At 41.7% G+C, this 25,533-nt stretch overlaps 2 protein-coding genes across 2 annotated transcripts in view; one reads left to right on the forward strand and one right to left on the reverse strand.

Moving 5' to 3' along the window:
* The window catches only part of LOC147308469 (uncharacterized), a 29,277-nt gene extending 28,614 nt beyond the window's left edge, over nucleotides 1–663 (forward strand). The window contains exon 47 of the mRNA XM_086271466.1: nucleotides 18–663. Coding sequence (XP_086127592.1) covers nucleotides 18–278 — 261 coding nt within the window. The 3' untranslated portion in view covers nucleotides 279–663. The remainder of the gene's footprint in view (nucleotides 1–17) is intronic.
* On the reverse strand, nucleotides 493–21,499 carry nyap2b (neuronal tyrosine-phosphorylated phosphoinositide-3-kinase adaptor 2b). Its single transcript, XM_086271447.1, has 8 exons — nucleotides 20,617–21,499; nucleotides 18,194–18,395; nucleotides 14,344–14,660; nucleotides 10,430–11,503; nucleotides 4,047–5,336; nucleotides 3,847–3,950; nucleotides 2,747–3,016; nucleotides 493–2,654 (listed from the first exon to the last, which is right to left on the reverse strand). The coding sequence occupies exons 2-8, from the start codon at nucleotides 18,370–18,372 to the stop codon at nucleotides 2,619–2,621; spliced, it is 3,270 nt and encodes a 1,089-aa protein (XP_086127573.1). The 5' UTR covers nucleotides 18,373–18,395; nucleotides 20,617–21,499; the 3' UTR covers nucleotides 493–2,618.
* Between the last annotated feature and the right edge of the window lie 4,034 nt (nucleotides 21,500–25,533).

Below are 25,533 nucleotides of genomic sequence, written 5' to 3' on the forward strand. Positions count from 1 at the left end.
TGGCTTGCTGTCTTTAGCACACAGGATCAGGAAATAATGGTGGTGGCCAGTCACTGGCTTCTACTGGTAGCTGCCTTAAGGATTTCCGAACTCATCCCTTCATTGAGTGCCAAGGGGCACGGGGTTCCTGTCACTACTTTGCCAATCTCTATAGTTATTGGCTGACTACTGTAAGCCCAGCAGAGCAGTTCATAACCGCAAGTCCTGGCACCATCAAAGCAAGCGACCAACAGCGACACAGGACCAGCCAGTGTAATGTCTGCCACAGAGAAGGATAAGCATTGTGGCATTTTACCTAAGATTATGATTTTTTTTTTTACCCAATTACCCAAACCTTACTCATACCACTCAGGGTTAAAGATGAATTTGATTATGTTCGTTGATAATAAAAATGTATTAAAATAAATGTTTTGCACACCTCAACATTTAACATTATTTTCACTTAGGTACCATTTATAGTTCTAAAAAAGCTCCTTATGTTCTATAATTGTGCTATAATCTGTCAGACTAGCACTGTAATCCTCTCTGAAATGACCTTTTCTTGTGTTTATTATTATTTTATTGTGTTTAAGTTGTTTTTCATTTTGTCATTTTAAAATAAGACTTTAATTTGACACGTCATGTAAAAAACTAAATAAATAAATACAATTTTAAGAAAAAGAAGCATTTTGACAGGATGCACATTTTCCATAGCAGGTTTCAAGTCCATATTTATTTATTTCTCTCAACAGAACCCAAGTGACAATCAGAATACAGTACTTTATTCCTCAAACATGTTTATTCCTTTTTTTTTTTTATTTTTTATTACGCAAAACAAGAGAACACTCAGTGCAATAAGACAGAGGACTGACGGTGCGGTGCTCTCTCTACCTTTTCACAGTGCACGTTTATACACACAAAAAGATTGTACATCATCATCATTGTTACATTTCCAACCTTCACCCACCAACATCATGAGGGCAAAGTGAATGTCTTAAGACAATCATTTTTTTAAACTAGCAACTTGCATACAGTGTAGCCAGGTACACACACTCATAAACACACACACACGCACACACACGCGCACAGCTCTCTCCCTCACACGCATACTGGTACCAACAAAGGTTTCTGATTCGTTGATTCTCATAGAGAGGGGCTACTGCACTTGCACTTTAGGGGCTGTTGTTAAACCCATACTATTTTGGCAATGTTGACATTGCCTTTTAATGTGCAAAAGAGAACCAACTGAATTCATGCAAATAAGAGGTTGAGGTAGAGGGAGAGAGCAGGGGGAGATGAATGTGTATGCAACCAGCCTGATTTAATGTGAAGGAAGATGAGAGTTAGTGCAGTTCACTTATTTTTTTGTAGCCTGACAGAATTGCAGGCCCTTGTGCAACCCCTCCCCGTCATTTTTGACAGCTTAAAGCTGTTGTCATGTGATAGGTCCTTCGATAATTTGATCTCTAAAATGGTTGCCAGCCATTGAATTGGATTGGAAACATTGTCAGAGACACCCAAATATAGATGAGTGTATGTCACACACCCAGCCATTCTCCTGAGGCTTTACCTTTCAGCCAATAAATGAAAACTTACATGGCACAACTCACTATTCCTTACAATTTCAAAAAATATATATAAGCATAAACTTGAAAGTTACTTCTTAAGCAAGTGCATATGGCTATTATAATCTGCAGTGAAATTAAGAAATCTAAAAGCTCAGGTGTTGATTGTACGGGCTGGTCGTTGGCGTCAAGTATTTACACTGTCACGGTGCTTTGCAGTGTGCATGGCAATGTAAAGATGCTGGTACTCGCCAGCTATTGCCACTAATCCCATTTTAAATAACCAAGCATCCAAAGTGCAACCACACCCATATCTCGCTTTTACAGGCTTTGGCTGGTCTTGGAAAATGATCCTGTTTATAATGTATGTTCTAATTTGCTACCTCCCCACCCCGCCCTCATAGTGTATTTTAGAATACAGCAAAAAACATTACACACTATCTCTGTCCTCTACAAATGCCAACAGGCTTTCCTGCGAAACAGCTTTAAAAGGCTTTGACGTAGTGACCACACAGTTTCTCACTGTTAAATACAAACTGAAGCACAAGTAGTATCCTGTTTCTGTTCTAGGACCAGCTGTTGTACATTCTAGAACATCCTGGACCAGGCATGGACAGACCTGGAATCTAAAGCACGGCGACGTAAACTCCTCAACTTACAATACAACAGTGAAAATGTAAAGTATATATAGACAGAATTAAATAGTCCATTCATTTTAGTGCTTTTAAGCACAAACAAAAAAAAGCGCTTGGCATAAGAAAATTATGCAACTACAGTACAAGTATCGATAGATTATGTTTTGAAATGTAAAATAACCTGAACAAAAATAACATAAAAACAAATATTAGATTGCATCTACATCTACTATACATAATTTAAGTTTCCTTTTGATCCCCATCATCTCATTTAGAAAATATCTATTCATCATCAAATATCTACTCTACTAATACAGGAGTCCAGTCACAGGAAATAGAAAAATATCAAATATCACCAGTGATGATAAGAAACATGACAACCTGAACAAGCAGAAATATTGCTGTGGTAACCACCATTGTCCTTTGACATCAGTGAGCATCATCCCTCTTGTCCTCTCAGCGGCCGCCCTGAAGCCTGTGATGTTTTAGGGAGGAGAGGGAGTGGTTAACTGTGGGTTATGTGTTCGAAATGCCTTGTAAATGTCAGATGGCGGTATCCCAGAATACCGTTGTCTGGGTGGGGTATGGAGGAGGACGGATCTTCTTGGTCCCGCCGTTTTTTCCCCAGCTTGGAAGGACAGATGTATTTTCCTGCTTGCACTGACTTCGTTCCTGGTGCCTGTCCTCATTCCTGTCTGGCAGAGGAGGAGGAGGCCTCTCCAGAGATCTCTGCAAGTGCGGATGCTGTCTGGAACGGATTTCCATGCATAGGGTGCGTTTCCTCTCGATTTGCTCTAGCATAGTGGTGTCTCCACATATCCATGGCATCTGGGGCATCTGAGCAACACATTTAACATACCACGTGAAATAAATACAAATTAACTCTTTCTAGAATTTCTTTTTGATGTCATTCACAATTGACTAAGTGATCATATAACACAAAAAATGAATTCAGGGGCGGATGGGTGTGGTTTTTGATTTGATTTGGTGTAACCCAGCGTCTCACCAGTACTGATCATTTTTAATGGAGAGAATGGTAAACCCATTTATGTGTTCCCGGCTTTAGGTAATAAAAGAAAAAAAAATAGAAAAATGATTTTGACAAAAATCATGTTCACCAAATTGCTGTGCTAGGAGCACCCTTACTCATGAACTTCACCCTACACTATGACTTAATAAATCAGTTTTAAAAAAATACAATTGATATATCTGGCAGAAGATGAAGAGTTAAACACAATGTAGATCTCTCTGAAAGTTCTGAAACCTGCTGTGGATTTCTCTTCACTGTCTTTGCAAACAATTTACTTTTTTTTTTTTTTTTAAATAAATCTTCAGTTGTAACCACTATGTTTTAATAAACTGAAGATTTTTCACATTACTAATGAAAAATGCCTAATTAATCAGTGTTATTAATTAGTGTTTTGTTAAATAGTTAACTAGTCAATCAATTGAATAGTCAGTTAATTTAAATTGTTGAGATAAAAGAGTTAGATTTCGAATCCCCACACCAGTTTGACCAACTAGAACAAAATATCTTTAAACAGTCCAAACTGTTCCATACCAGACTAAGAAATAAGTTTTCAGGACCTATAAGAAACTGACACTTCAGGTAAAGAGACAGACAAGACAAAACAAAACAAAAGAAAGAACAAACCAGATATGCATACCTGACTTTGATGTGTCTCTGTTGCCCTCCTTTGTGGAGTTCCCACTGGGGAAGGATTAGCAGGTTTAGACGGTGAGCGGGCATACTTAGATGCTGCTTTCAGATCTACAAAGGAATAAAAAATCACATTTAGTAGTATGCCATTTGAATAGTTATATGCATTGTCTAATGCCGCCTTAAAATTTAGGTCCTAACACTCACCATTTCCTGTTCCCATGGTCATCGGAGGGCTACCTGATGACCTTCCGTGATGAGTGGGTGTTGTTGTTGATGAATGCTGTCCTGATATTGTGCTGCCATTCCTCTCTTGTGCTTTTGACTGGTCTGTGTTGTAATTTGCTCTGTTATCTCGTCGGGGGGTGCCATCTGATCTGTATCCTCGCTCCTTATTATCACACCTGTATTCCATTGATGAAGGGCTCTTGGTGCTCTTGATGTCAAAATGATGATGCTCTGAGCCATTCAAACTTCTGTCTTTGCTGTCCCGCCTCACTTCAAGGCCAGTTCTGCTCAGATCTTTGCTGTCCTGCCTGGATAAAGGAGGAGGAGGAAGATCTCCACTATTGTGGCAGCTTCGATCTCTCCCCTCATACCTGGATTCGGAGTTGGAACCAACTCTGTCCCTGCTGTTGCTGCTTCTGGATGCTTCTTGTCGGGGAAGGATCTCTGGTGGCTGATCTATTCTACCTTCATATTTGTGCTCCGTGTCATTCCTTTCTCTCTCTTTGCTCTCCTGTTGGGGTAACAAATCGGGACGATGGTCTTTGCTATCATGCCTGTATTCTGGTCCGGTTCTAACCCTGTCTTTGCTCTCTTGTCGGGAAAGAAGCTCAGGGGGCCTATCTCTGCTTTCGTGCTTTGAGTCCACACCATTTCTGGCTCGCTCTTTGCTATCCTGTCGGGGTAAGAGTTCAGGTGGCTGATCCAGTCTCTCTCTGCTTTCATGTCTGTAGTCTACAGGATTTCTTGCCCTTTCCTTGCTGTCTTGCCTTGGCAACAGCTCAGGTGGCTGATCAAGCAGTCTGTCTCTGTCTTTGCTCTCCTGTCTCAGCAAAGACTCCATTCCATGTCCCCCACTTCGATCTTTACTGTCTCTCCTTGGTAATAGGTCACCATTGCTAATCCCTCTGTCCTTGGAGTCTTTTCTTATCAAAGGGATTGTTTCTATGGAGCTGCTGCCCCTATCTTTGGAGTCCCGCCTCACAGGGATGGGCTCTGCATTGCTGCAGGCCTGGTCCCTGCTATCCCTGCGAACCAGCTGTGCATCTACATTGCTACAAGTACGGTCTTTACTATTTCGTCTGTGGGGCAGAGGCTCTGCATTGCTGCTTCCTCTCTCTTTGTCTTTTTCTCTGTCTTTGTCTCTGTCTTTTCTATGTGAAGACTCTTTACTGTGACGCTCCTTGGATTCACGCTTGGACTCCTTGCTGTGACTGTGACGTTCCTTGCCTTCTCGCTTTGACTCACTGTGAGACTTACTTTTGGACTCAGCTGCCAAAGAAAGGGGGGGTAAAAATAAAAAACACATAATTAGGCAAATCAATAGACATTCAGTTTTTGATGTACCTATCAAAATAAACTGGATAAAAAAAACACACAAAATAAATAAATAAATAATTAAACAGTGGGACAAACTGTGATTATCATCAGAATCCGACTTGTTACTGCAATGCAAACAATTATCCACTAGGTGTCCCTTACTACCCATTTAAGAAGCTGTGGTAGGAGTTGTAAACCTCTGGAGTTGAAACAAAATGATTGAATGCCATATACATATACAGTGGTGTGAAAATTGTTTGCCACCTTCCTGATTTCCTATTATTTTAACATTTGTCACACTTAAACGTTTCAGATCACCAAACAAATTTAAATATTAGACAAAGATAACACAAGCAAAGTTTTTAAATGAAGATGTTTATTATTTAGGGGAGAAAAATCCAAACCTACATGCCCCTGCTTGATAAAAAAAGATTGCCCCTCCCTGTTATAAGATAAATTAACTGTTGTGTATCACATCTTTGGAAAGATGAGCTCAATTTCTCTAGCCAGTTTCTCTAGGCCTGATTACTACTGTGCCTGTTCTCAATCAAGAAATCGCTTGCATAAAACCTGCCTGACAAAGTGGAGTAGACCAAAACATCCTCAAAAGTCAGACATCATGCTGCGGTCCAAGGAAATTCAGGAACAAATAAAAGACAATGTAACTGACTTAGGGTCAGTGTTCATGAATCCACCATAAGAAAGAGACTGGGTAAAAATGCCCTGCATGGCAGAGTTCTATGACAAAAGCAACTGCTGAGCAAAAGGAACATAAAGGCTGCTCTCAGTTTTGCCAGAAAACATCTTAATGAACCCCAAGTCTTTTGGGAAAATACTCTGTGGATCCACAAAACAAAAGTTGAACTTTTTGCAAGGTGTATATCTTATTACATCTGGCAGATAGCCTGTCCACTTATGAATGGCTTAAGAAAAACAAAATGAAAACTTTGGAGTGGCCTAGTCAAAGTCCTGAAACCTGAATCCAATTGAGATGCTATGGCATGACCCTAAAAAGGTGGTTCATGCTCCCAAACCCTCCAGTGTGGCTGAATTATAACAATTCTGGAAAAATGAGTGGGCTAAAATTCCTCTGCAGCGCTTTAAAAGACTCATTGCCAGCTATCACAAATACTTGATTGTAGGTTTAGGGGAAAATCACTTTTTCAAGCAGGGCCATGTAGGTTTTTGACCTCTTAAAAATAAATAACTTCATTTAGAAACTTCATTTTATCATTTTTTTTGATGATCTTAAACATTTAAAAAACGTTATCCCACCACCGTATGGAGATATCTATCTATCTATCTATCTATCTATCTATCTATCTATCTATCTATCTATCTATCTATCTATCTATCTATCTATCTATCTATCTATCTATCTATCTATCTATCTATCTATCTATCTATCTATCTGAACGTAGCACTCTTAATTCTTATTCTCATGTATATCTCATGCACATATCTTCCCACGTAGCACTTTTAATTCTTATCCCTACTTTTATTTTTTTCCATGTCTATTTAAGTGCTATTTATGACACTATGTTTGCACTGAAGCACCGCAGCAATTTCCTAATGTTGTAAACCTGCTCAACATTTGGCAATAAACCCCATTCTGATTCTGATCTATCTATCGATCTATAGATCGATAGATAGATATACATATGCATCACTGGCCTGAGCCTGTCTCTGGATGGTTTCCGTACAAGCTGTAACCTACAATACATTGTGGAAGCATCCCCTGTCATGCCTGCATGCGTCATATGTGTAGTTTTATGCTGATGTGTGTATTGGGGGGGGGGAGTAAAAGAGAGCAAGTGTGGTGATTAACCAGTTGGTAAGTGGGTCAGGGTAGCTGTTGCTGCCCCTGTTGCCTTAGAAAGGGAAAGAACAAAATGATCCTCCATTCCTTCATAACCTTCATGTTCACAACACACAACATATGTGACATTTGCACCAACTAAACCAAAAATCTCACTGATGAGAAATCAAAGGGTAATCCTCGCACCTAAATGCAGTCTCTAACTAAAAGCACATTATTCAGCAGCTAATAATGACAATCTCTGGAAAAAGCAAAAAATGTATACCAGTTTGGTACATGCATGAACATGTATATCTCATTACAGTCAAAATGGCAAGAAATCATAAATTCTCTCAGCGTCCACCGTCCCCATCTGCACAGCTGCTCCTGCTGCCCGATTGGCTTACATATGTGTGTGATGATTGGACAGAAAAGGGAATCTGAAATCCTGTGATCAGGTGTAGAATAGAGTTCAGAGGCATAACATCTCTATCAGGAGCATGCATTGTAGTCTGACGTGCCCTGAGCTGTGATTGGCTGCATTACCCACGGGGAGGGAATCTGCAAATAAGAAACAGGGATTTCTCCTCCTTCCACTGTTGCTATGTTGTAGTTGCTAAGAGCACTGAGTAAGGATGGATGTGTGGATTCTTTGTAGTTTTTTGTTTTTTTTCATGATTTATGATGTACGCATAAATGCTGTGTTTAGTGGTATTTACATTAAAGAAAACTGTTAAGCTGTTAAATTGTTGTTAAATTCTTTCAGATTGTGAAACTCAGGTATGAGGAGAGTTATGTGAAGTTGAGGGTTAAACAGCATGTCATCTTCACTGTATATGATTACATACTCCATCTGACTTTGTTACTGACTCCAGTAAAGTATGACACGCCTCTACAAAATGAATCTAAGCAGAAAAATAAAGGTTGCAATATGCTTGAGAATGAGAAGGCCAATTTGTGACTGACTGATAATGCTGCTGGCACCAGACTCAGAAATAGATCCTGCTTTTATATCTTTCTTCTTTCGTAAATCAATTTGTGCAGCAAGGGGTTTGTTTTCCTACCCGACCGCACATATTTTGGCACCGTCTTCCTGAGTGTGCCATAATATCTGTATTTAAATGTTGATGTTTACATATTTAAAAGTAATGCTGCCTGATGGCCTAATGCCATGGGTTGGTTTGAGAGACCTACGGCCCGCTTTAGTCTTTAATCCTCTCAGATTAAATCATACGATCTGTATCAGACTTGGCTTGGCAGGTCTAGATTAAACAAACGCAAACTGCAAAGTGCCCTGCAAACATCATGCTGTGAAAGCGATGCATTAAATGCACAAACTCGTGATTTTGCAGGATCAAACTTGTTAACCCTAAATGTGGACTGATTAAGGAATTAAAAAGTGTTTATTTATGTTTGCTGCCAGGTTTACTGTCGCTAAATCTCTTTACACTAACACAGTGCACACTGCCCAGTGACACACTTCTGTGTTACCTCTGCTCTTCAGTTTGTTATCCTACTTTCTAGTGCTGCTTTCTAACTAAATCTGTCATTCTCATGAAACAAATGTGTGTACAGTAGACAGGGCGGAAAAGCTGTTTAATGGGCATGTGTTTGCAACAAGGATGTAGATTTGGCATGGACGGAAGGGACGTGTCCCCACCAATATCCAGCGATTATTGAATTGTCCCCACCAATAATTTGATCTCTTTGAGTAAAGAAAAACAAACCCGATAGTAAGAAAAAAAAAACGATCTGTCAACGTCTCATTCACCCAGCGGTGCAGAAAGAGTTAAATTACGTTCTCTACTGGAGTCCTACCTCATGTGACAAATATGGCCAATGTGATTGGCTGTGCTTTTCAGGGAGTTTTCAAAACTAACTACACAACAGGCAGCACATTCTCTCAGTCTCAGAGCAGCATTTCTAATTTTGATTGAAACTGTCAGAGAAAACGGCAGCCTCGAGCAAGCCAGGATATTAGTTTACAGAGGCTGTTAAAATTATATGTCTAACGTTAAAATGTTGGTGACACAATAATTTCATCCTAATGGCACTGACATATTCATAGGGTTAATTTTTGAGACAAAATATCATGAATAGTCATGATTTTGCAAATATTCCACCTTGTAGTGCAGTTTGCACAAATTGTTTTAAAAATGCACTCACCCTACAAACATCACTGATGAGTCAAGATCTGCACAAATTGACAGAAGCACTGAAGCAGCTGCACATTTTATTCTTATTGTCATGTATGTCCTATTTGTCAGGTGACAGAAGAACCAACACAAAGCTCACAGAGCAATGGTGATACAAGATCAAAGGTGAAATTGGATCATGACTTGATGGTTCATTACTGTATTTGAAGCACATGTGTGACTGCATGTATTTGGAATGTCTCACTTTTATTTATCAGGTGACAGAGGCAGCTCTGCCATGTTGTCGCTCGGACAGAGGTGAAGAGGCGAGGTCACAGGTGACTGACTGATGATTTGGTGCTATAGATTAACGAGAGAAGAAGGCATGTGTTTGGCTGCTTCACATAGTGGACATTGAGTTATTGTGTGGGGCACCAGTAGTGCATGTGTGTTGCTGTAACAGTAGTTCATGTTTAGAATAAAACATCCCAGCTCACTGATTTGATCGGGGCAATAGTGCCTAAAATGTTGCATCATTTTGCTGAGAGATCTTTTACTTTGTGGTAATCTGAAATGAGTAGTTTTATGGACAAAACCCACCAGGTCATTCAGTGTTCCCTTAGTGCTAATGTATAAGAGATGTTGGTGTACTATAACTGAAGTAATGTTGTTAAGTCCTTAAAGTCATATTCTTTTATTGTCATGACTGTATTTGAAGCTATTTTTATTTTTGTATGATACCTGATTTATATGGAATATGGCTGAAGTAAACTAAAGCCTAAAATACTTTAGTCATTTGCTTAATAGTAATTTAACATTATACAATTCACATATAAAACTATGAATTGTAATTTTAAATGGTTTAAAAGCATGTAGAATAACATATGTAGGCAAGTATATTTCTCCTTTTTTTTAATCAAGAAGCAAAGACGAAAAGGAAAAAAAAGAAACAGGGCAGAGTTCGGTGGTTGAATCATCCGTCCCCACCAATGCCAAATCCAAATCTACGCCCTTGGTTTGCAAACTATCTACACTCATATGGAAACCAGAAAGTTTGCAATACTTTGAATTAGTATCTTTTTGTAACTACATTTCATAATCACAAGACTTACTTTCTCCTGGCTCCTTGGATTTTCTTCCACTGGAATTTTTCTTTAGCATATTCCTGCCTGTCGTAAACAGGTTGGTTAGTTCATCCAGAGGGCTGGTGGGTGTCCTTGAGCGGCCTGTTGATACATTTTGCATAGACCCATGAAGTCGTCCGACACCATCTTGAGGTGGCGAGCCTTTTCCATGCGGTGTAGCAGAAGCACTTCGGGGCAGACCCCCAGGGAATGGCATCGGAGCATCAAAGGGAGGTGTACGCATGAGGCTGAGAGGGGTGAGACAGCGACCCATGCTGACTGGCGACGGACAAGCAGAGTGGCTACGCTGATAGGAAGATGATGATGAGGATTTATAAAGGGTACAGGGCAGAGGAGGCGCAGAGGAGCGTCCAGAGACAGTGAGAGTTGGGGTGGCTGTGAGCTCCCTACGGATGTGTGCGGAGGAGGGTGGCTCGGTGGAAGAGGTGGGAGATTTGCTGTATGACTGGTTCTCCAGCATGGGCAATTTGGCTACATCTAAAGGGGTGAGGGGAGACTCATCTGAGTTAGGCGAGCACTGGGCAGGCGCTGGTGGGAACACCAACAGTGGAGGTCGATGAGTGAGTAAATTGGGGAAGGGTGCAGGAATGTCACACAGTGGAATGTTTCGAGGTGTGGAGCAGCGGCTGAGAGGCTCAGGTTCATAGGGTGCCGGGGTAGGGCACGCAGAACGACATCCTACAGGGTCGGTGCGGTACTCCATGTCATCCAGAGCTGGGTACTTCATCTCCTCGTACACAGACTCATCTGGCTCCTCATCCTCACTCTTCAAGGGTTCTCGCATTCCAACATCAATCCCACCCATCTCTATATAGACAGGTTCGTCTTCACAGTCATCCGTAGGGCTGTCATCACTTTGAGGAGGTGATGGGTTGCATTCGTTAGGGGAAGTGACATGGTGGAGGGGTTTGGAGGGGCAAACCCCACTGCCTCCATGGCTCTTAATGTAGGACTCATCAAAGGAAACACTCAGTTGTGTGTTGGGGTTCCTCTTGGGTTTGGGTGGTGGCACCCTCCTGCAGTCCTCACTGCATCCCTGAACTGCTCAAAAGGAGAGAGAAAAAAAGTCTAAGATCTAATTTGTTGAGGTATGAGTCAAATAATTATTGAGTCATATATAATAGATTACTGAATTGGGTGAAATTCAAGTTTTTATAATCTATTTGTCATTAATTATTAATGTGGGTCAGTTGTAGGTCTATATGTGCTACTCAGCGCAATATCTTGAGTCAGATATGTGGGAATAGTTGAGGCATATACATGTTTCTAGGTCACATATATGGCAGCATGCGAGTATACTATCTGGGTCACACACACTGTTGAGCTTCTTTCTGATAGTGGTGACGTAGCTTTGCAATGCGAATCTCTTTAGATGTGGTGCGGAGAGGCATTTATACAGCTAGTACTGTAAAATACACTGCGGTACCACTACAGTAGCTTACAGAGAGTAGCCATAGCTCTATGCTCCCAACTTGCTCTGAGTCTATTTCTAGGTCAAATACTGAGATGTTTGGATAGAAGTGTCCCTCACACTGGCAGGTAGTGGGAGATGAATGTGGTTAAGAGCTGGAGTATGTCTAAAATTTTTAAAACTGCAAATTTTATACCTTAAATAATTCATGTGGCAGATGGCCGAGACACACTCCTAGTTCCAGTAACTGTATGACTCACCACCCTTACTCCATGCATACAGGCGCACAAACACACACTAAAGATGCCGACACCTTAAGAGAGAGGAATTAGGACTGATATGTACAGTTCATAGTTTAGGTTGTTTTTGTTTTGTTTTTCTATTTTTTTTTTTTACCTTTTTTTTTTGCAAAAAATTGGATACAGTGTATTGCACGTTTATAAAAATGTCTCTTGTTTATAATATTATTTGAGAAAAAAATGAATTCAATGTTAGGTTTATTATCCAGTGCGAGAACCAAAAGTAAAGACTACAAATTAAAACAAAACATCCAATTTTGTTCTGCTTTTTGCATGCTATACATTTAGTCACGATCATATATATAAACTAATTTGAACAGAGGATGCTTGGGTCTTTTGGGCTGGTGTTCTCTCCTAATTAACACTTGCTAATAATGTGCTAATACAAGATTTGGTTAAGCCCAAATGTGTTTTGGCATGTGCTTCTTTGGACTATGATACTGAGATTCCTGCATATGCTCCTCTCCTGTCTTTGTGTGGGCATGCATGTGTATATATGTGCGGGCAGTAATGGGCACATAATGGTGCTCCTCTTCCTCGTTTCCACAGCAGCAAATTACATTACTACACTAGCAGGTTTCCATGGTTAATGCTGAGATCTGTTTCAGCATGGATGATGAATCCACCCCTTCAAAACATCGCTCTCCTTTCTCTTCTCCTCTCTCCACTGCTCCCTCTACCCCACCTCCCCCTTGCAGCGGATGTGTTTACCCGCAGCACCCTCCCCCCCTCCCGCTCCTCCTGGGGAAAACGAATCTAGGTCAATCGCTCCTCCTGAATGAATTCTACTCTGACAAGCTCCTCCCCTTACCACTAAAGCGCCAGCTACAGAGCACGCAACCCTCCCCTCAGCCAGGGACACCCCCACACTCTCAATTTGATTGGCTCAGAAGCCTTAGTTTTCAGCATCTCTGGAACCTCATTGGCCCAAGCTGCTCAGTAATGCTGGGATTGGCTGGGCTGCAGGGGGTCTTGTTTCTGTGAGATGGTTGCCGTGGTGCCCAGGAAGATCTGTGCGCACATAGTGATCCCCACCAATCTGAGCCAGGCAGGGTGACTCCCTAAACATCACGTTGGCAGCAAAGCTTCCAAACTGGAATGGAGTCAATGCTCCCTGCAAACTCTAAATCTTTTTGTTATTAATGCAACCTGAAAACTCTATCAGTTTAACTTTGCAAAATGCATGTATTGTGATGCCCCCCCCCCCCTGAGACAGTACTGTGCAGCTTGCATTTGTTGCAAGAAAAATTGTCTTGGGATAATAATGTTCAGTTAAATTACTCTAAACTGGTCTTACATTGACACAAGGCATATTTGAAGAGGAGTTTTAAGCAAGGTTAGAACTGTCAAAGCAGTTGATGCACGGAAACAGCTTAAATTACTAACAATGTGGCAATAACCTTCTATAAGCAGCACTATTATTACTCTGCTGAGCTGAAACCTACTATGCTGAGCAAGAGATGGAGTTTGTATATAGAGCAACACCTGATGATTACATGCACAAGGATAAATAATCTCAACGTGCTCCAAAGATCTTATCATACACACACAATCACATGCATTATAAGTGACTACTTCCATCTCTGTCTCTACATGGTAGTAACCACATGCAACCTGATTTATCTGTTGGGAAGCAGAAATATGCAAACTACCATTTGCTAATTTGATAACAAGAGAAAAAAAGGACTGTGAGAATGAAAACTCAAACAAAGCTACAACCTATCCCAAACTTCTTAATTTTTCTTTGGTATTATAATGGTATTCTCAGTTTATATGGCCTGTTCATTTTGCGGTATGTTATTAAATGCATGCTAGAGTAGGTCAGCCCTCACGAAATGGAAAACCATGACCATCAGAACATATTGCAGCACAGATGTCTTTAAATATTCATTTATTATTATACATGTGCTTCAGGCTGTCATGTTTGCAATGTTGTTTAGCATAGCCAAAATATGGATATATATGATATATAATACTTTAATCACAGTTCAATCCCATATTGTATTTACACCCTTCATCTTATATCAGTTTACACCTATGGTAGGTCAGTGAAAAGCATACACTGAATAGTTAAATTTCATGTCATTGTGAGAGAAGCAATGTTGAAGAGGTCCCTGCAGTTCAGCTATATATAGTGCATCAGTCTTGTGTGAAGTGCCACCACCACTCACCGTCACATCGCTCCCCGCGGCAGGTGGACATGGGACTATGGTCCACTGCCTCAGACGACATGCTCAGCTTGGTGGCTGGGTCTCTCCTGGGCTTAGGCGGGGGCTGCTTCCTAGAAGTTGGACTTCCCACTTCCTCCTCTCCTCCACCCCCAGTGTTCCCACCACCGACTGAGTGAAGGGACTGGGAGCGTACTGAGAAGCCCTGCCCACAGGCGATAGGGTGCAGGTGGGGCACGGGCATGCGTTCCTGGGGGTCTGGCATGGTATTTAAGCCCATACGCAAGTGCTTGCCCTCAGTTGCTATCTCCTCACCCGATCTGAAACAGCGAAAGAGGAAGGACAAAGAGAAGGGTTAAGAGATCAGAATGAATAAATGTGGAATGCAAAGAATAAAAAAGATAAAGACACAGAAATACAGACATTCCACAATCCAACACATTACAATCAAACGTCTTTCATTTGATCGTATGCGCACGTAGGTATGTGCATTTCATTGTGTGCAGGTGGTCAAAATGACAAGAGCACTAAGTTAACAATAACAGATGTGTTAGTGCCATTGACAGGATGGCTTCTTTCAGGGCAAAGCATTGATTTGAGTTTAACCCTGGATATGACTGATAACCCTCACACAAGCACACACAATCAATCCCTTTAAACGGATGATTGGGCTGAATGGAGTGTTAATGATGTCTGAGTGTTGTGCAATAATGGCGTGAAGGGAAGTGTGTGCTTGAGTGTAAATGGGTGAGTAAATGAGTTCAAGCTCTGACTGTGTTTTAGCATCATATTAAAGAGACAGCAGAACTAAACTTCATTTCAGAGATTCATCTATTTGAAAAATCTCACATTTGCATCTGTGACATTGTCAACCATGCATGTTGGTATGGATGTATGTGGGGGTGACCTCTCAGCCTGTTACTTTGCTGACTATGACTCCCTCTCTGGCCAGCTGCTGAACAGAAGGTGCTCAGTGGGTTGGGTTCATTGGTCAGGGGCTTAACTTTGCCTAGCAACAGGGTACCCATAGAAACCAGACACAAAACCAGCTGCCACTGCACAACAATAATAAAGCACACGTGCACACCATAAGCACATGATAACCGCAGCAGGGTTTGTTTTAATAGTATACTGCTGATATAAGTTTAAAAAAGGGACCTGCAGAAACATGTAGAGGCACAGAATGAACAAACCCAGAAGTTAAAAATCACAAGTTTATGTAAATAACTATAATATATATATATATGGAAAAAAAAACATCAATGAAGAAATTATAAATTCTTTATCAACAAGATTCAGCCACAGGTGTTTTGGGCATGCATCTGGTGTGACGTGCACTTTTATATACATTGGTTGGTAGTGTGGGGGTGGCTGGGTGTGACTGGAGTACTGGTGCCTGGGTTATTTATAGGATATTTGCCCAGTGATTGGCTAGAGGACAGACCACAGGTGCAGCAGGCGCAGTTGGGGTTGATTTGTTTTTGAGCAGCTCTGGTTGTCTCACTGTGACACCATGGGATGGCAAAACAAGGCACCCCCCCAAAAAAACAAACAAACAAACAACCCCCCCCCCCAAAAAAAACAAAACAAAACAAAAACAAAAAAACAAACACTTACTAAATGACATACTGAGAAATAAGGAAGGAAAAACTTCTGTTTGTGTCTGCATGCACGTGTGCACAAAGGGCAGGGCAGTCGTTGGGAATTTGCATGCATATGCAAACATAAGTAAATGCGTGTGCATCTGTGTGTGTGCGTGTGTGTGCATGAACGTTGGATAAGGGTCGTTTTGAAGACTCTTAGAGATTTAAATGGATTTGTATGTCTGTGACTGTGTGGATAACTTTTTTCCCTCTGATGAAATACAATAAAAGAAAACCAGAGTGAGAGTGTGCTAGGCAGGAAGGCCCGCCTCACTCAAACCAAACGTGCTGATTTGATTGGCCTATGGCTGCTCCAGCTGTTACCAGGCAGAACCCAACTCCTGCAACTGAGCTCACACTTAATCTCTCTTTAACATTTTTCCCCCCATTTTCCCCCTAACTCTAAAACACACTTGTTCTAACAAGCTCTTTTTTCCTTTACACGATCACACTGTCAGTTTGCTCTTTCCAACCCTTTCTCGTAAATAATAATAATATAAATAATAATATATTCCCTTTTCCAGTTGTTCATGCCCATGCACGCACATAGTACGCAGGATGCACACACAAATTCTTACACTCTCATAGTCTTTCACTTACTGTAAAAAAATGGGTCGTCTCATTGACCTACTTATAGGTCTCATAAAAAATCCAACTATTTTTTTGTCTCTTTCTCCAGTGACTGTGAATTAATGTTTTAGGTTTGGCAACACCTAAAAGAAAGTGAACAGCAGATGACACTTTCCTCAGGTGTCACCCTGTCCCATTCACCAAAGTTACAGTACAGGACTGCATAACAATGAGGACATTGAGATCTTGCTGGTAAGTTAAAAATAGAGGCAAAGAAAGATTTCTGAATTTTCTCTAAAAATGCCACTTTGTTTTTCTAATGCCAGCAGTGTAAAGTTGAGCTTTGATCATGCAAGTGACGTGCCATTTGCATATCCAGTCATACTGGGAGCCAAAAAAAGAGACAGAGCTCTTTGGAGATGCATGGACCATTGAGAGAAGCATGACAGGGATCAAAGTGTTCCTGGATAAATAGGTTAAAAAGCCACATCTGGTCAGATATAAATGCTCAACTCCCCAAAAGCACCTTAATTATTTGATGAGCTGCTAAAATTGCCATCAGCTGCTAAAATACTTTGAGCCAGAAAGACTTAAAGCAAGTAAAATTATTTTTAGAATGTTTGAGAACACTGGAAAGCATAAATTACAAGTACCCAGTGTACACTCATGCTTCTTTCCGTCCTATATTACGACAAATTTTAGATTAAATTAATAGATTAGACATCATTCTAAGACCTAATAAAAAATCATATTACTCAGTATGATGCCTGATGGATATAGTTTCTTTTTATGCCATGATTGTAAAGATCTGCTCTCTGTTTTTGTGGATTGCAAATGTCCATGTTGTCACCAACAACTTTCAAAATCCCTCCAAATACCCTGGTATCATCTCCTGATAATCTAACACCCAGTGGTTCTCTAACACCCAGCAAGCAGGATTTTTCCACGCGCTAGGCACATGTTTACAGCGTGTGCCTTTTATTTAGTGAAGTTACAGTTTCACCATGCTCAGTGGCACTGCTCTAAAAAACAGTGCAGTCAGACATGCGAGTGTTCATAAAGCTGGTTAGAACCCTCCTCTCACACACACCCAGACACACACATTTCCATGTTTCCAGATGGTTTTTAAATAAAGGTGTTTCGAAACACTTACATCATCAGCCTAATTCCCACCCTCACTTCCTAACTTCCTGGGTGTTTTACTGTCCTGGCCCACCTCATTCCTTCTTAATTGTAAAAGCTTGCCATCTCAAAAATAGAGCAGTGATGACCTCCATACAAGGACAAGTCCCAAATAAGTCTAAAAGTGAAAAATTAATTATCCTCCATAGATCACAGAGTGCACTGATCCACACTTGTAAACTCCATAACATAGCAAATTAACAAACCCTCTGGCTACTTGTCCCAATTTCCTCATCCTTAAGCACGGGATACCCAAAGGCAAAGTGGTTTGGGCTCATACCACACGGGTCCAAATGCCCTTGAGCATCAAGTCCCCTGTTTCAATATCCAGCTGGCTGGACCATTTGTTGCATGTCACCCCCCCCCCCCCCCTCTCTTTTCCCATATTCCCTGCTTTAAATGTATTCAAAACATACTATTGAGGTTTTCATATTTGCAAGCACTTTTTTTCATCCTACCTCCTTATGGCTTCCTCCTGTTTTCTCTTCTTCTCGTTTTTTTCCTTCAGGAATATCTTGTTTCTCTCATTCCTGGCGTGGTCCAAGTTCTGAGCTACCAGGCCGTTGTAGGCTCTCAGGCCATTCTCTTCAACATATTGGAAAAAGCTGAGAGTTTCCTCCTCTTTGGAGCTCATCATTCTTCAAGTATTTCCACTGCATTCTGGGGGGCATATAAGACATATCAGTCATAATTATTCTTCGAGAAGGGTCACAAAATACAAGAGTGGGCCAGTCATGAGAAAAGCTGGATTTCACAGGCCACACGTTAGTGCCACATGTTGAGTATATGTGACATTGCTGTTGATTTTGAATATGTCTGAATGTTGCTGTAGAGTAGGTGGTGGGCCTTGCATCATGTCTGGATCCAGAAGAGTATTTTCCCTGGAGGTTTGCAACATCCTTTTCTACCGTTCACTCTGCACACAGATGCACACACGCACACACAAAAAAACACACGCACATGCAAACATATACAAAAGCTCATGTGCACATGGAAAGAGCTAAAACTCACTATTTAGCAACAATTACTCATAACCTTCTGCTTCAGTGTGGAACAGTAGCGGCTGCTAATTTTCTCAGTTGTGTTTGCACATTTTCTGGCTGAAATTACTGGCTTTAACCAAGCGAGTGTGTGAATGAGACTGAAAAAGGGCTTTCATCTTCTGCAGTCATAATATAGCCTGGACTCGGAAAGCATAAAACTCCTGGAAGCAATCAGATCAGCACAAATGAAACAAAACTATGAAGCATGCTTTTACATTTATAAATATCATCAATCTTGTCTCTTAAATCCTCAAATACTCTCTTCTCGAGTCCTGCCTTTTGAGTCGGTGATAACATTAATGTTCTTAATGAAAAAAGTGAGAAGAAGCCTTCTCTGTGAAATGTCGACACTTGTGCAGTTACTCAGTGATTCACTCCTAGACGGTAATTAGTTTATAAAAGCAATCGTTTGCAGCCACTTAAAGTCGAGGCACAGAACGAAGCAGATAATGATGCGATTCAGTCTGCATGTATGTTCACTTGGCTGAAAACAAGTGCAACCGCATGTAACGCAGTACATACAATGTGCAACGGCCAAATGTGAATTTCGAGAGGGCAGTGGTGGAAGAGGAGAAGACAGAGCATGCTTTTATGTAGGTCAGTGTTTTCAGATCAACCTAAGACTCATGCTTGTTTACGTGTGAGACAAGCACTGAGTGTGAGCTCGCGTGGGGAGGGGGAGGGAGCTTGTGATATCTCGATATATGTTTGCATGTGCATGTGTGTGTGTGTAGAGAGGCAAGGGGAGCAAGGGGGGTCTTGGAGGGCAGCCAAATGGAGATTGCATGGCCAACTCAGAGGCTAGCCATTGTCTGGCCATCCCTCAGCATCCATGATGCATCTCAAAACTGTTTTGCATAGGCTTTTACAGGCAAGATGAGAGGACTGATAAGAGCCAAAACACAGGATCTCAAGAGCAAAGTTCAAACTAGGGCAAGGATGCCTGGTGTCAAGTGGTGCAGAGATGTTTTCTCCTGATAATCAGGTTTTATCACTAATGCACAGGCACAGTGTAACACCTACAGCTGCACAAATACCAATTTTTTTTCAAATCACAGTTTCTGAGGGAAAACGAAGCACACCAGTTAGAGGTACGGCAATGGGAAGGCACAGTTCAAACAGTGTTTGAGCTGAATTAAGCCTGCCTGCCTAATCCCTGTAAGCCTGCAGCAGCACTCTGCACTGGAATCAACTTGTTTATCACAGTGTTTTTACCAACCAAACCTTTCTCACTGGATTGTCCTCCCTCAACTCAATGATACAAAAAGCTATTATTAATTTTTCATCTCCATAAAACCTGTCAGTTCAGTGAACATTTTCATTCTCTTTTTTTTAAGCAAAGCTTGTTTTGCTCAGTGCCTTGCTCAGTGACATGATGCATTCTCTCTCTTTTCTGTCTTGCCCCTTATACCTCCATTTGCCCTAGTTGACATTGGGTGCAACAGTTGGAACACAGAGGTGCACTTTGCTTTAAATGATAGTGGCACACCATTTCTGTTTCTAAGCAACCATGTCACAGGAGAAGGCCAGCATGGATATTCTAGAGACACACTGTCAAGAAAGATTGCAAGGGCAAGAATCTGGTGACAACATGCATGGGTACTTGCGTATGCATATACACACACGCACACACACAGACACACACAATCATTCTAGGACCAAGTTAAAGCTAATGTTTACTTGATGCAACACTTGGCATGTCTTTACACTTGATTTATTTTTATAGGCACTTGAGAAGGGTGCACAGTAGCATTAGACAAGCAGGCATTTTTTGTCAGTGCTTTGTGGGTTTGTAGGTCAGTGCTGTGAATAAAAAAAAAGTTCTGATGCATACTTACAATAGGGTTGTGTCCTTACTGGTTTGTGGACCAATGTGAGGTCTGTCTTCCCCTGACAAGTCCACTGTACACTAATGAACTCTGAGCTATGCTGCAGCACCAGTGCACTATTCCACTTAAAGCCACATAGACTTCCATCCATTGTATGGTCCAACTGATTGGCCAGCTAGAAAGACTGCCTGTGACCCAGGATAAGGCTGGTGCCAGAAGGGAGCCGGGCCATTGGGTACCTGGCCCAGTGCTCCCTTCCCTGGGCAAAAAAGGGAGACGCGTCCGCTCCAATCCAGATATTTCCACAGTTCAAGCCAGATGTCAGCTTCACTTCTTCAAACATCTGCACATGCTAAAGATGGAAGGAAGATGCAGCATAGCAGCTGACCGCACCCGCATACATCTCGCAAATGCACACTAACACACTCACACGCTCTGACATGAAGCTCCCACTTGCAGTTACAGACCAGGCACTCAAAGTCTTTCTAATTTCCAGAATGTCTTTCCTTCTGCTTTAACATGTCAAAGTGCTGCCCGGGTAAAAGGAATCCTTATCCACAGTGCCCTCAAGGTTCAGACCGAGGTAGAGCAAAGTGATGTGCATTTCCAGGTAAGGCATTCCCTGCCTGCTCCCTCCGTCCCGCTTAGACAGATAGGTCTGCACGCTCACACTGTGCTTAAGCAGATGACACTGGGCTTCCCAACTATAGATCACAACAAGAAGAACACGCCCACTGCCTACTGTAGCCACCTTCCACTAGAGCGTCATCCTCTGTCCCTCTTCTTTTATTTCTCTTGTGTGCTTTTCAACTCATCTTCAAAAGCACTCATACCCCAGCCTCTTTTTGCAGTTAGTCATTTTTATGCTCTCGTCCTGTGTGCCTCGCCTGCCTTCCCTTAGCAACTGGGCTGTAACTGAATCGTGTTTTTCTGCTTTCAGCACCACGGAGAGCTCTCTCTGTCAGGGGGCGAAGGCGGGGGGTGGAGGGTTGAGTGGGTGGGCACATTCAAAGGGGGCCAAGTGGAAAGAAGGGAGGAGGGATGGAGGGGGGGCCTGAGTGGGAGGAGTCACCAGGTTGCCAGGGTGTGACCTCATTAGACACAACCTCCTCTCCCCCTGGCAACCGATGCGATTCCCCTCCCTGCTACCCCCTTCCTCCCTCCCTCTCTCTCTCACAGCTCGTAAACAACACCAGGACATACACACACACATATAAAAAAAAACCACTTGCGGTGTTGCTGTGTTGCTTTCAAGTTCATTCATTACATGTACAGTAGTCAAAACAAAGAGTAATAAATGCACGCAGGCAAGAAACAAAAAAAAGAGAGAAAACAACAATACTTTTCCCTTTCTAATGCGCACACACATTGACCTGCTGATGCAAATTTAAAATATGTTTTGCATAGAAGAACAAAACAAGCAATGCAGTGCAGAGACTTGTTCCCAGTGGCCACAAAAGATGAACGGGATGAAAACAAGGACAGAGTTGAGCCCGAGTTGCATGTTTGTTGGTGGGTGGAGGTGGGGGGTGCTGCTACTGTGACTGTTGTGCACCCCCGCTTGACTGTCTGGGGGATAAGTATTGGTTTCAGTAGCGCTGTCAGTTGTTTCAGTGGTGAGAAAGCCTGGTCTATGGTGCATGAATCAGGGGTTAAGGGAGGGTGAGCTGTTCGAGTTGGTGGGTAGGTTGATGGTGGGGGGGGGGGGGGGGTTTGCTTGGATGGATTAACACCATCGACACAAAAGGATTAGCGAGCAGAGATCTGTTGTTTTCGTCAAACCTTCCCTCCATTTCTCTTAACCCCACCACCACCACAAGCTTGGCCAGGTTGTGTTTTATATTTTGTTGGGGGTATAAAAAAAGGGGGGTTGGAGGCAACAAAATGATTTTTTCACAAACATGTGATGGTCAGGTTAGGGAGGAAGGGAAGGCTTAAAAAAAGGCCAGCAATGGAACTAGTGAGTCCACCACGCTGTGCTGTGCTGACCTGCATTTGATTATCAAATTAGGCATTTGTTTTTAAGTTAATACAGGAAAAGAAAATCAGGGCAAAAAGCATTCACTTAAAACACACTTTTAGATAAATCATGCTGCATGTCCCAAATAGACAACTGCTATGCCCTCGCTTAGATAAAAATCAGCTGTCGAAAGGTAGACACCCCTTTTTCCTGACTATTGAGAGGGATGTGGTCGACTGATCATGCACAAAGCAAGTCGCTCTATCCAGCATACGCACACATAAACATGCACATATACAAAAAGGTCACTCTGACCTTAGTGCATGGTTTTTGTGTACTTCTCAAAAGAAGTATTTAGATCCTATCGGAGCTCAATGAACACAGACTGTATGGAAATCTCAGGGGTGAATGGGTTAAACTAATTTTTCCACCACGTGCGCAGGAGTACTTTGTTTTGTGAACAGTGGAGGACACTCCCTCTGGGACAGAATGGAGGGTGAAATAGGATACAATTCCTCTAACTTTTCAGTTCACGCACGCTTACAGACACACAATGACTTGCATAAAAATGCATTAAGAATGCCTAAATAGATGCTTAAAAGCAAGTTTTACTGAATTGAAATGAAGTAAGGTGGTTAGATTGTGATAATGAATATATCATTTTTGCACTGTGGAAATAAAGAACACAATTTAAAGCTTTTGGTGTGGTTATGCTGATGTCTAGATTCCATAATCATTTCTCTTAATTTAATTTAATCGTCTCTTAACACCTTATTTTTTTCAATCATTGCAAGACTAAATATAAGGTTACATTTGCATGAGCTTAAAGTTGCTTAGGTTCAGTGGCAGTTGTTGTATGCTAAATTTTGAGGGGGAAAAAAGCTAATTAAACGAAAACAGAATTTTAAATGTGACAATAACAAAGTCAATAAATATTTCCAGTGGACACGATGCATTTTTACCCCTATTTAGTGAACAATAGATGTCCTTTGTTTGTTGTTGTTGTCAATTTAGCGCTTAGACTACATCCTCCTCATTTAGTATCAAGCCAATAAAAGGCACTCAGTCATTCAGATTCAAGTCACTTGTAAAGTATATAACCTTGCCAGTTCATGTGTGTAGTGAGACATTAATGACTGTACAAACAGAGACCAATGTGCCCTGCAGCAGATGCCTGGTACTCAGTTCAATCATGCTTGTAATGATGTTGCATTGATTCAGTGCTGTAACAGGCTAATGAAGAGTCTATAAAAACCATTATGCCAATCAATTAAATGTCACTGAGGAGACAGAATCATTTCAATTCTTTCCCGTGATTTATTAGGTGCTGTTTCTTGCTATCTAAAACTAGAAAATGATTTCTACTTCTCAACAGTGCGTGAGGCGGTATTCATATGCCTAAAAGGGCCTGTGATGCTTTGTGGCATTCTCTGTATTCTGTCCGCTCTGGAAGTGCCATGAAGGTGATGCTGAAGAAGGCACTGGCAAGACAGATAGTGAGACAGCGGCACTAAAGATGTCAGACTCCCATTAAAGATGCAGCATGGCTTACTTCCATTCCTCACATCTCTAAGAGAGAAATAGAGCATAAGCTTCATGCTCTGACCAGCAATCTGCAGACATCTGACCACTCCCAAATGGAGGAGAAGCAGAAAATAACAGAGTAAATGTCAGTGTTTCATATAGTCTTAAAGACTTGCATGTCTTATACTATGATTTAATAGTGTGAACTTGATTCTTACTTAATTATTATAATAAACTTGCATTTGAGGAAAAAGGAAAAGAGGCGACTTCCATAAGTAAAAGTGTTTTTTTATATACAGTGGGGCAAAAAAGTATTTAGTCAGCCACCGATTGTGCAAGTTCCCCCACCTAAAATGATGACAGAGGTCAGTAATTTGCACCAGAGGTACACTTCAACTGTGAGAGACAGAATGTGAAAAAAAAATCCATGAATTCACATGGTAGGATTTGTAAAGAATTTATTCGTAAATCAGGGTGGAAAATAAGTATTTGGTCAATAACAAAAATACAACTCAATACTTTGCAACATAACCTTTGTTGGCAATAACAGAGGTCAAACGTTTACTATAGGTCTTTACCAGGTTTGCACACACAGTAGCTGGTATTTTGACCCATTCCTCCATGCAGATCTTCTCGAGAGCAGCGATGTTTTGGGGCTGTCGCCGAGCAACACGGACTTTCAACTCCCGCCACAGATTTTCTATGGGGTTGAGGTCTGGAGACTGGCTAGGCCACTCCAGGACTTTCAAATGCTTCTTACGGAGCCACTCCTTTGTTGCCCGGGCGGTGTGTTTTGGATCATTGTCATGTTGGAAGACCCAGCCTCGTTTCATCTTCAAAGTTCTCACTGATGAGAAGGAGGTTTTGGCTCAAAATCTCACGATACATGGCCCCATTCATTCTGTCCTTAACACGGATCAGTCGTCCTGTCCCCTTGGCAGAAAAACAGCCCCATAGCATGATGTTTCCACCCCCATGCTTCACAGTAGGTATGGTGTTCTTGGGATGCAACTCAGTATTCTTCTTCCTCCAAACACGACGAGTTGAGTTTATACCAAAAAGTTCTACTTTGGTTTCATCTGACCACATGACATTCTCCCAATCCTCTGCTGTATCATCCATGTGCTCTCTGGCAAACTTCAGACGGGCCTGGACATGCACTGGCTTCAGCAGCGGAACACGTCTGGCACTGCGGGATTTGATTCCCTGCCGTTGTAGTGTGTTACTGATGGTGACCTTTGTTACTTTGGTCCCAGCTCTCTGCAGGTCATTCACCAGGTCCCCCCGTGTGGTTCTGGGATCTTTGCTCACCGTTCTCATGATCATTTTGACCCCACGGGATGAGATCTTGCGTGGAGCCCCAGATCGAGGGAGATTATCAGTGGTCTTGTATGTCTTCCATTTTCTGATGATTGCTCCCACAGTTGATTTTTTCACACCAA

Source organism: Aulonocara sp. 'chitande type north' Nkhata Bay, linkage group LG18 (genome assembly GCF_057382095.1).
Source record: "Aulonocara sp. 'chitande type north' Nkhata Bay isolate Kocher_YH1m ecotype deep benthic linkage group LG18, A_spYH_male_GT1.1, whole genome shotgun sequence".
Classification (NCBI taxonomy): Eukaryota; Metazoa; Chordata; class Actinopteri; order Cichliformes; family Cichlidae; genus Aulonocara; species Aulonocara sp. 'chitande type north' Nkhata Bay.

What these genes read in the sequence shown, in the direction of transcription:
- nyap2b (XM_086271447.1), bottom strand. Translation starts at nt 18,372, where the DNA reads ATGATGAGCTCCAAAGAGGAGGAAACTCTCAGCTTTTTCCAATATGTT. An exon ending in CCGCGGGGAGCGATGTGACG is followed by an intron (nt 11,504 to 14,343) that starts GTGAGTGGTGGT and finishes CCTTTTGAGCAG; the next exon opens with TTCAGGGATGCAGTGAGGAC. An exon ending in ATCCAAGGAGCCAGGAGAAA is followed by an intron (nt 5,337 to 10,429) that starts GTAAGTCTTGTG and finishes TTTCTTTGGCAG; the next exon opens with CTGAGTCCAAAAGTAAGTCT.